We start from the raw sequence: 11,969 nt of genomic DNA, 5'->3' as shown, positions 1-11,969 counted from the left end.
ATTAACTCGGGTTATCTCATGGGTATGGACACCAATGAAAAAACAAGGACCAAGGAGTTTGACTGGGTGTGGTCAGCATAAAATTTATCAGAGAACGCACGCTGGTTATCATGAGTATCTTCGGCTCACCCGTGGTTGATTCCAACTCCACGGCAGTTATCATCAGCCCGGCGACTGATATTTCCTGACATATATAAGGTGAAACCAATCCAATCAATTTTATTTTGATGCATTTTTTTAGAACAATTACTCTCGCTTGTGATATTTTTTGCATAGGACGATGATTCATTATAAAGGTAGTGCCATGTTGCGCCTATGGAGTGTGTGCTAGCATCACCATGCACCGGCGTCCGCACATGCTTGCTATTGAACGGGGGTGTGCAAGCCACAATCCGTGCAGCTCGATCTACATCAACTCGTCGAGATGGCGCCCGCGATTGACTCGCCGTCCACTCGGCTTACCGCACCTGTGGTTGACTCATCCATCCACACCAGCTTACAACGCCGCGGCCGACTCACTGTCTGCTGCCACGGCCGACTCGGCCGTGATTGATTTCAGCTTCACCGTGGTGATGATCAACTCCGCGGTGGATAACTGGCCTGGCGTATCAGGTGAAATCCATCCAGTATATTTTTATATTATATGTTGCTTTCTTTAAAAAAAGCAATTACTCTGGCTTGCAAAGTTATCTAATGCAAGACCCTAAACCGCCATATTGGTGCAAATTTAAAGGTCGTCAGAAAATTTCCGGCTTAAAAAGAAGGATTCCGGTTTAAAATCCGGGTCAAGGGAAAGTTGTCTCCCACAAAGCTTTGAAGCTCTCAGTATCTGGTTTAAGAATTTCCGGTTCAAAAAGAATAATTTCTCGCAAGTTTGAGTTCTCAGGAAAACTTAAAGGGACCAAAGAGAGTCTGTTGCAAAAGCACAGCTCAAACATAGGTGCCCCTTGAGCACAGCTCAGAAACATATCACTTGGGGGCTTGGTCGTATTCGAACCATAGCTACACCTCTTGATCGGCGTAACGCCACCAGGGAAATCACTTGGGGGCTTGGTCGTATTCGAACCATAGCTACACCTCTTGATTGGCGTAAGGCCAACAGGAAATCACATAGGGGCCAAAGAGAGTATTGCAAAAAGCACAACTCAAACATAGGCACCCATTGAGCACAGCTCACAAAGTTACTTGGGGGCTCTTTGTGCAATGCAACAAAGAGTTTGAAAGGACCCTTGTAATATGCTACCAAGCACGACTTGGAAGCCTGGTGTATTCACCTAAAACCCTGGGTTAACTTGCCTTCATCAAGTAAGCCACTCCTTTCCAGGTAATCCTGGCATGACCCGCCGAACGTTTGACAAGTCAATCTTACACAGACCCTGAACTTGTCAAAGTTAAAACGATGATTGGTTAGTTGGAGGCCCATCTTGAAAGGCTTTGCATAAATGGTTTAACTCAATGGCCTAGCAGCCCATGAAAAGCCTCGAATTTGGGCCTGGCAGCCCTTGAAAAGCCTCGACTACACGGTTTTATTTGCCTTTGTCAAGATTTTTCTCTTTTGATAAATTTTATGTTGAACCGGCGTCTATTGACCCGGCATGACTATCAGTCATCAAATTAACCTAGTGTTCATTAACCCGGCTCGACTTTCAACTACAAGTTGTCAGTACATAATCACTTATAATCCGGTGTTTATTGACCTGGCCTGGCTTTGGACTATAAGTCGCTAGTATATATTTTGATTGCGCCATTGGAATCATGCGCTTATAAATCATTGGGTATATTATTCAAATCTTTAATAGCCAACATGGTTGGATTTTTATTATGGTTATCAATAACCAGTATTATGATTAAGGTTTTCAAAATCTCTTTAGCGCAATGGCTATCATATTATCAATGGATATGATTTATTCTACAATTGAAGGAATAGTCTCGAGTTGCTACAGGCTTACGACCCGGCACTTGGGGGCTACATTATTTAAGTTGAGATTACATCAAATACACAAGTCTCATGTCGCTGCAAGCATGCACCATGACACTTGGGGGTAATGCAAAGTCATTGTTTGCTCAACTTATTGAAGACCCGACTCATCACATTGTAATGAGCCGGCCCTTGGGGGCTACCAATTGCTCCTGTCAACAATTCAAGGTACAAAGTTTTTTTATATTGAAGAGTCCACTGCTCAGTTGGTAAAGCACAAGGCTCTTAACCGTGTGGACGTGGATTCAAGCCCCATGATGGGAGTTACATCATATGATGTTATTTTTCATTGAAGTATATATCAAGTCCCAGCTCAATATTATCTTACTAAGCCGGCCCTTGGGGGCTACACCGTTGCCGTTCAAAGTTTACATGATTATAGTTACAAAGCCCCTGCTCATTATTGCATAATGACCCGGCCCTTGGGGGATACACTGGTTGAAGTTTTTATGAGCATAAGGCAATTTCAAGTCCCAGGTTGCTGCAAGCATGACAACCCGGTACTTGGGGGCTACATAATATGGAGTATTCAATTTTTACTAGTGACTGAGATGAACAACATGGATTTCTTCAAAGTAGCAGTAATTATATGGAAACAAGTCTCAAATCATCACTTTGTTCTGCTCAAGACTTGGGGGCTACAGGTAATATGGATATAAGAGAGAAATATCTTCCAATTTTCAGTTTTGAGCTAACCAGATTGACCCGGTGTCTGCAACAATTAGGACCCAGCGTCACCAACAATTATTGACCCGACGTCACCAATCATGATGGCCTGGTGTCTGCAACAATCATGACACGGAATTATTGGTTTTTATAAACCGCCAAGTTCTACATCCTTAAACTGGCAAGTTCTACATCCTTAAACCGACTGAAGATCGGATGAGTATTACAAGGACCAATATTTTTGTTAAGCATTGGGAGCTGAGTCAAATGAATTATTCTTCACAATATTTATCTGTGACAAACCAATGTCAGCAAATTGATTATGAAGTTGGCCTATTGACCCGGATTTTCTAGAAGAAGGAAATGAGAAGGACTTAAGGATGCTCAGGATCAGTTTAACATGGATAAATCAAAATTAAACTGGTGGCTAATGTCGGGGATATACCCCGTGGTATGACCCGGCCGGAGTCATAACCCGGCTGGGACTTGGTAAACCGACGGATGGTAAACCGGCAGACAGTTAAGACAGATGGCTAAGACAGACGGTAAACCGACAAGTGGTAAACCGGCAGGTGTTAAGACAGATGGTAACACCGGCAGGAGTTAAGTTAGATGATAACCCGGCAGGTGTTAAGTCAATCATAACTCGACACACCATCATAAACCGGCAGACCATGTTAAACCAGCACCAGTCATAACCCGACAGACAGTGATAACTGGGTTGCCAGGGGTTATGAAGCCCGAGACGTTATGAAGCCCATGAAGGGAAGTCAAAATAGTTTAAGTATTAGTCCGAGATGGACTCTACATGTAACCCGCCCCTTCAACTTATATAAGGAGGGGCAGGGCTCCCCAAAAGGGGGACAAGCAACAAGGAACAATCTCTAGGGCTAGACACAACAAGGGAGAGCCGGTTTACGGCGACTCCCTCATGATGATAATGAGATCTAGCCACAAACAGCATGTAGGGTTGTTACCACATGATGTTTCCCGGGGCCTGAAGCTGTCTAAATCTTTGTCTTGCGTGTTGCGTCTCTCGATTCCGCTCAAGCCCTCTCAAGCTACCACATAGATGCGTTGGCCTCACGACTAAGTCCTCACACTAAGGACATCTGACGTGTTAATTCCATGACACATAGCGATGCTTAAGTCTGTCCAAATCATGTTATTAATTGCCGCATTTTATGATTATGAAATCTGGCAAATGGACGTCAAAACTGCATTCCTTAATGGATTTCTTAAAAAAGAGTTGTATATGATGCAACCAGAAGGTTTTGTTGATCCTAAAGGTGCTGACAAAGTGGTGCAAGCTCCAATGATCCATCTATGGACTAGTGCAAGCATCTCAGATTTGGAATATATGCTTTGATGAGGTGATCAAAGCATATGGTTTTATACAGACTTATGGTGAAGCCTGTATTTACAAGAAAGTGAGTGGGAGCTCTGTAGCATTTCTGATAATATATGTGGATGACACATTGTTGATTAGAAATGATAAATTTCTGGATAGCATAAAAGGATACTTGAATAAGAATTTTTCAATGAAAAACCTCAGTGAAGCTACTTACATATTGGGCATCAATATCTATAGGGATAGATCGAAACGCTTAATAGGACTTTCATAGAGCACATACCTTGGCAAAGTTCTGAAGTAGTTGATACGTCTCCAACGTATCTATAATTTATGTAGCCTTAATGCTATTTTATTATCTGTTTTGAATGTTTATGGGCTTTATTATACACTTTTATATTATTTTTGGGACTAACCTATTAACCGGAGGCCCAGGCCATATTGTTGTTTTCTTGCCTATTTCAGTGTTTCGAAGAAAAGGAATATCAAATGGAGTCCAAACGGAATGAAACCTTTGGGAAAGTTATTTTTGGAACAGAAGCAATCCGGGGGACTTGGAGTACAAGCCGGGGAAGCTTCGAGGAAGCCACGAGATAGGGGGGCGCGCCCACCCCCCTGGGCGCGCCCTCCACTCTCGTGGGCCCCTCATGGCTCCCCCGACCGACTTCTTTCGCCTATATATTCCCATATACCCTAAAAACATCAAAGCGAACAATAGATCGAGAGTTCCGCCGCCGCAAGCCTCTGTAGCCACCAAAAATCTCTTGGGAGCCCGTTCCAGCACCCTGCCGGAGGGGGGAATCCCTCACCGGTGGCCATCTTCATCATCCCGGCGCTCTCCATGATGAGGAGGGAGTAGTTCACCCTCGGGGCTGAGGGTATGTACCAGTAGCTATGTGTTTGATCTCTCTCTCTCGTGTTCTCTCTATGGCACGATCTTGATGTATCGCGAGCTTTGCTATTATAGTTGGATCTTATGTTGTTTCTCCCCCTCTACTCTCTTGTAATGGATTGAGTTTTCCCTTTGAAGTTATCTTATCGGATTGAGTCTTTAAGGATTTGAGAACACTTGATGTATGTCTTGCCATGCTTATCTTTGGTGACAATGGGATATCACGTGATCCACTTGATGTATGTTTTGGTGATCAACTTGCGGGTTCCGCCCATGAACCTATGCATAGGTGTTGGCACATGTTTTCGTCTTGACTCTCCGGTAGAAACTTTGGGGCACTCTTTGAAGTACTTTGTGTTGGTTGAATAGATGAATCTGAGATTATGTGATGCATATCGTATAATCATGCACACGGATACTTGAGGTGGCAATGGAGTATCTAGGTGACATTAGGGTTTTGGTTGATTTGTGTCTTAAGGTGTTATTCTAGTACGAACTCTATGATAGATTGAACGGAAAGAATAGCTTCGTGTTATTTTACTACGGACTCTTGAATAGATTGAGCAGAAAGGATAACTTTGAGGTGGTTTCGTACCCTACCATAATCTCTTTGTTTGTTCTCCGCTATTAGTGACTTTGGAGTGACTCTTTGTTGCATGTTGAGGGATAGTTATATGATCCAAGTATGTTATTATTGTTGAGAGAACTTGCACTAGTGAAAGTATGAACCCTAGGCCTTGTTTCCTAGCATTGCAATACCGTTTACGCTCACTTTTATCATTAGCTACCTTGCTGTTTTTATATTTTCAGATTACAAATACCCATATCTACCATCCATATTGCACTTGTATCACCATATCTTCGCCGAACTAGTGCACCTATACAATTTGCCATTGTATTGGGTATGTTGGGGACACAAGAGACTCTTTGTTATTTGGTTGCAGGGTTGTTTGAGAGAGACCATCTTCATCCATTGATAAACCTTAGGTCATCCACTTGAGGGAAATTTGGTACTATCCTACAAACCTCTCCACTTGGAGGCCCAACAATGTCTACAAGAAGAAGGTTGTGTAGTAGACATCAAGCTCTTTTCTGGCACCGTTGCCGGGGAGGTGAGTGCTTGAAGGTATATCTTTAGATCTTGCAACCAAATCTTTTTATTTCTTGTTTTATCACTAGTTTAGTCTATAAAAGAAAACTAAAAAATCGAATTGAGTGTGCCTCATATGCTTCATCTTTTTAATATCTTTTGTGAGAATGATGGAATGGAAACTTGTGCCCAAGTGCTAGAAGAAGAATGCATTAGAATGTTTGGTACTAGATCTTTGAATGATGAGCATGATTGCAATGTTGTTAGTATGAATTCCTTGAATATCCATGATGCTAATTGTCGGTGTCAAAACCGGCGGATCTCGGGTAGGGGGTCCCGAACTGTGCGTCTAGGCGGATGGTAACAGGAGACAAGGGACACGATGTTTTACCCAGGTTCGGGCCCTCTTGATGGAGGTAAAACCCTACGTCCTGCTTGATTGATATTGATATTGTGGATGTTTACAAGAGTGGATCTACCACGAGATCAAGGAGGCTAAACCCTAGAAGCTAGCCTATGGTATGATTGTAAGGGTTGTTGTTGTGTCCTACGGACTAGAGCCATCCGGTTTATATAGACACCGGAGAGGGCTAGGGTTACATAGAGTCGGTTACAATGGTAGGAGATCTACATATCCGTATCGCCAAGCTTGCCTTCCACGCCAAGGAAAGTCCCATCCGGACACGGGACGAAGTCTTCAATCTTGTATCTTCATAGTCTTGGAGTCCGGTCGATGATGATAGTCCGGCCGATGATAGTTCGGCTGATGATGGTAGTCCGGCTATCCAGACACCCCCTAATCCAGGACTCCCTCAGTAGCCCCTGAACCAGGCTTCAATGACAATGAGTCCGGCGCGTATATTGCTTGGCATTGCAAGGCGGGTTCCTCCTCCGAATGATAGAAGATTGTGAACACCAGGATAGTGTCCGGCTCTGCAAAATAAATTCCACATTCCACTGTAGAGAGAATAATATATACACAAGTTCAATCTGCTGACATTTTTTGCGGCATGACGTCACACCACTACCAAGCCATTACTTGAATTGTTTTTTACTCTACCGCCTCAGCGCATTTAGCGAAGCGGTTTCCTTGGCACGTCTTGTCGAAGCAGAGATCGTGTTCCCCCTTAATCTGGGATTCTCATTAATACGGACGTGGGTAACCCAACCGCGCCCATCGCCACGCCCCCTCTATCGAAGGCGGGTCCCGAACGGTCACGGAGACGGCTCTTGGTATTTTCCCTCTTTATAACGGGACCAATGCTCGTTTTTTTCTTCAATCCTCCATCGAATCCTCTTTCCGCTCCAAGTTCCAGCACCTAGAGCTCCAGATTCGAGCGCTTCGGACCTTCAATAATGTCCGGTTCCGACCTCCAGGGCCGGTGGATGCCCTCTTCCGTCACGGAGGAGGACGTGCTAAAGCTACGGGAGGCCAAGTACCTGACTTACGAGATTTCGCACAGGTTGCCTGCCGAAGGGCAGGTCATCCCCACCCCCGAGCCCGGCGAGTATGTTGTTTTTGTATCCCACCTCCGTCGGGGTTTAGGCTTCCCGACGGATCCTTTTGTGAGAGGGCTCATGTTTTACTATGGGTTGGAAGTCCACGATTTGGCTCCGGAGTCCATCCTCCACATCTCCGCATTCATCATCGTCTGCGAAGCCTTCCTCCGCGTCACCCCTCACTTCGGCCTGTTGCTGAAGACCTTCAATGTGGCGCCGAAGATGATCGGGGGGCGTCAAGCGGAGTGCAGCGGGGCGGCCATCAGTAGGAGGGCCGATGCCCCGTGGCCCGCAGGCTCCTTCCAAGAGGAGCTCGGCTTGTGGCAGCAAGAGTGGTTCTATATCACCGTTCCGAGGGGCCGCAAACAAAAGCCCCCGCCTTTATTCCGCCCGGGACCTCCACAATGGTTGATGTCGTGGGTCAACCAAGGGCTCAACTGGGGGGCCGTCAAAGGACGTGCCCCTACTGCAGGGCCGGATTCAAGATCTCCAGGCGAGGGAGATCGATCTGGTCGTGGTGATGCAGGTTATGCTGATCAGGCGTCACTTGCCCTGCAAACGCCGTACTCTCCGACTATGGGAATTTAATCCGGAGGGACCACGGATTCTTCAACACTTCATGGGTATGACACCCCTGGAGATGTACAAGTTATTCTTCGGATCGCAAGAGGCGCGTCCGGAATTGACCGAGGATGCTGGCCTAAGCTGCAATCGCCCGGATACTCAAGTAAGTAGCTCCGAGTATGGACATATCATTTGTTTACCTTTCGATGATTCGCCTTACGACCAATCTCCTTCTAAAAAGGAGTGGATAGCGGGAGCAAAATTAATATGGTGTCCGGCCCCCCTCCCAGAGACCGCGCCGGATTCTGTGCTGGTCCGGATGTTGGAGGTTGCGCCTCCAGAGGAAGGCGAAGGGGAAAGTGGAAAAGCTACTACCTCGCCTAAGGAGGCTCTTGAAAGAGGGGGGATCGATAATCCCTCCCTCCAAGGGGAGAAGAGGATTGCCTCCAAGGACCCGGGGGCCAAAGCCCCTAAGCGGGGGAAGAAATCTTCACCAGAAGGTCCTGCATCCGGAGAGGCCCCGGCCGCACAGTCTCCCCTAAAGGATCAGCCCTCCAACGAGCCGTAAGTAGAAAGAAAGGATTTTTATAATAAAGGACATCCCTTTTTGTGCTTCTGAGGATAACTAAAGTTTTTACCTTGTAGTTCGGATCTTCGTCCTTCGCAAATGAGCTTGTCTTCGGGGGACCTTCGTCCGGAGATGATGGAGAGCGAGACGCCTCCGTCCGGGGCGCCGTCGGATAGGGCGAACGAGCTTGAAGTGTCGTCGCGGAGGGAGCCCCCGGGTTTGGCGAAGCCGGATAGTTCGGCGCCAACTGGTGTTCGGCTGAAGGATCTGCTTGAGAAGGCATCTATCTCAGAAGATCACCACGCATTGATGAGTGTGGTGATTGAAAGGATTTCATCCGCCGAAGGCGGGTTGCGTAATGCCGCCAGGAGTTTGCTAGCGGGGTTTGAGGTACATAAAAAAATTACACACCATTTAACAGTTTTGCATATAATGCTCCCTGTATAGATAGTAGCCCCTGAGAGTCGGCAGGTTGTCGAAAGCGACAGCGTGCCGAGGATCAAAATCGCAGGTTTAAATTTTTGCCTTGCCTATGTAGGTGGCGGGTCGTCCGGGGGCCAGCCGGACTGATGAAGTTGCTGAACTAAAGCGGCAACTCGCCGTTGCAGATGTGAACATCGCGCTGGTCAACAGGCGACTTGATGAGTCGCAAGGTAAGTGTTTTTGTGCGGTCACTTGGTAAGGGAGCCGAAGCCCGCTCCTTACAACATGTGCGTGAACTGCAGATAGTGCCGCTGCTGTGGAGAGCCTTCGGGCCGAACTTGCTCAAGCCAAGGAGTAGGCCAGAAGGAGTAATGCGGCGGCCTCGAGGGCGGCCAAGGAGTTAGCGGCCGAAAGGGCCGCACACTGCCGAAGCAGGGAGGAGATGGCCGAAATGGCCGTGAAGTTAAAAGATGCTACCGAACGTAATGAGGCTCTTGGGAAGGAGCGCCTAGTGGGGCAAGAAGACCTGGAGAAGGCCACCGCCGAAGCCAAGGATGCCCGCTCTGCAATGCGGGCTATAAAGGAAGAGCTGCGCCAGGCCGGAGAAATTGTAGCTGGCAAGCCTTTTCTGCTGCGCCGAAGGTTTACGGACCCAAAGTATGCTCAGCTGGGCCAACTGTGGGGTCCAGAGGACCCTTTTATGGACTTAGCAGCGAGTGCGGCGGAAGCCGTTGTGCATTTTCGAAGCCAGAAGGATCACAAGACGGAAGAGCTGTTTTGGTCTCAATTCCATAGTCCGGAGTGTTCACTTCCGCTGACCGACCGTTTGGCCGAGTGGGCTGAGCTAAATAGGTTGTCCGGGCTTGCTATGACGGATATAGTGACCCATGTCTGGCCGGATAGGCCCAAGCCGAAGAGTTACTTTGGCTTATTACAGCAATTTCTTGGAGCGGTGCCACATATCAAGGCAATGAAGCGGTCGGCCTGCATAGAGGGTGCGCGGATGGCACTCGCCCGTGTGAAGACACATTGGACAGAGATGGATGCCACCGTTGTTGCGACCCCGGGTTCGGACGATAACCGGTTACCCGCCGAGCACTATTTTGGCGAAGTGCTGCGTGGTGCTCGTGTAATAGAGTCGCAGTGCTCAAAAAATGTTACGTTCGAATGAATGTTTTTATGATGTAAAACAATTTTTATGATGTAAGCGCCTTTTAGACTTGTGCGTTCAAGTAATAGAATATCTCCTATGCGGCCGTTCATGTATACGTGTGTATAACCTGAAAGATGGCAGTCGTCGGCTTCAGCCCCCACGCACAAGGTGCGGGGGTGTTCGCAAAAAATAGCGCGTTTTCACACTTAATCCGATGTCTCGGTCCTGTAAAGGAGGTGGTAGCGTAGCAAACGAGGCAACCGGACTATAATGCTTTATCACTTTCACTTAGCCATGGAGTTCGAGGGTGGGGCTACGACATAGCCCCTGGGGGCACCGCACTCTCCGAATTTGGGGCGCGTATGTGCCTGACCGGGAAATGGCCCTTCGTCAAAGCGGAGGAATTCTAAACATTCCCATGGTCGATCGAGTGATTGACCAGTCTCTCGCTGTATCATGACAGTCAGTTTTCGGCTTTCTCTACTGAGGTGCTCGCCCAGCCGAACTGGGGCACAATCGCAGTAGTTCTCCTGGAGCCGCGTTAGCCGATGATACGGAACGTAAGGCAGCAAAACACAGGAGCCGGGCAAGCCCAACATTTGACCAAAGACATGATTCGGAGCTGATGCATATAAGGCCTAACTCGAGACGCCGAACACTCCCGAAGGTGTTCGGTCTTTACAATAGCGGGCAAAACAATGCCCTAAGCCCCTTGTGTCCAGGTACGGGCAAGTTCTTCTGGTGCGGCCGATGCCAAAACGCCAGTCTCCACTCTGGTTATAATGAGAAACCAGGGGAATATAGCAACAAGAGACAGTAAGAAAGGTTTACGTAGGGTCTTAGTCTGAAAAGAGTCCTTGCAACGGGTCCCTACTGCACGTCTGTGCCTGTGTCTCCGTTGTGCCGTATCCTAGACGGGTGTGCACGTTGTTCATCTGTAAAAAGAGAGGAACTTAGTTTGAAAAGAGATCGTGCGAGAAGGTGCATAAAAAATTGAAATATAGATTAATAAAGCTGAGCCTATGCTAGCTCATTATGGCTTATATGTACAAACCCTTGTGAAGGGGTGTGCGGCTAGGTAGCCCCGAGCTTATGTATTCCGGACTCGTCCAGCCGTGTCCGGGGTCTCAGGCGACCTTTTAATGAAATGATGCCACGTGGACCGGGCATTTTAAGCGTAAGAGACGCGTAATGTGATATTGCATTGAAGCGGACGAAAGCTTCACGTCCCAGTAGTGCTTGATAGCAACTTTTGAATGGGGCAACATGAAATGTTAGCTTTTCTCGTCGGAAGTTGTCAGGTGACCCGAACATAACTTCTAGTAATAAAGAACCTGTGCACCTTGCGTAAGGGCCTGGTGCCACTCCTTTGAAGGAAGTGCGGCTATGTCGAATTGTAGTAGGGTCTATCCCCATCCTGCGGATTGTGTCCGGATACAGCAGGTTTAAGTCACTGCCTTCGTCCATCAGAACTTGCGTAAATCGCAGTCCGTCTATTATGGGATCCAATATGAGAGCAGTCCATCCTACGTTCTGGATACTTCTGGAATAATCTCGATGGTCGAAAGTGATTGGTTTTGACATCTAATCCCGGTGTTCCGCTGGGGTGGACCGTTCGGCACTTGTCTTAGTGAGTGCCGTGTTGTATTTCCGAACTATCACATGAAGTGAGTTTACTGTTTTGACTTCTTGTGGGAAAGTCTTCTGACTTCCGGTGCTCTATTGGTGGGGTTCGTCATTGTCCGTAACGAGCCCCTTGTGTTCGGCGTTGAGTCTGCCGGACT

General features: G+C 47.4%; 1 protein-coding gene across 1 annotated transcript; it reads right to left on the bottom strand.

Annotated features, from left to right (window-relative positions):
• Positions 1–11,259: 11,259 nt before the first annotated feature.
• LOC119321037 lies at positions 11,260–11,760 on the bottom strand (the record flags this gene model as incomplete). Its single annotated transcript, XM_037594891.1, has 1 exon — positions 11,260–11,760. A coding segment is annotated over one exon (501 nt), but the record flags the coding sequence as incomplete, so codon positions are not given.
• Between the last annotated feature and the right edge of the window lie 209 nt (positions 11,761–11,969).

Source organism: Triticum dicoccoides, chromosome 6B, assembly GCF_002162155.2.
Source record: "Triticum dicoccoides isolate Atlit2015 ecotype Zavitan chromosome 6B, WEW_v2.0, whole genome shotgun sequence".
Lineage (NCBI taxonomy): Eukaryota > Viridiplantae > Streptophyta > Magnoliopsida > Poales > Poaceae > Triticum > Triticum dicoccoides.
Note: the sequence above shows the minus strand (reverse complement) of the source record. Positions and strands in the feature narration are given on the sequence as shown.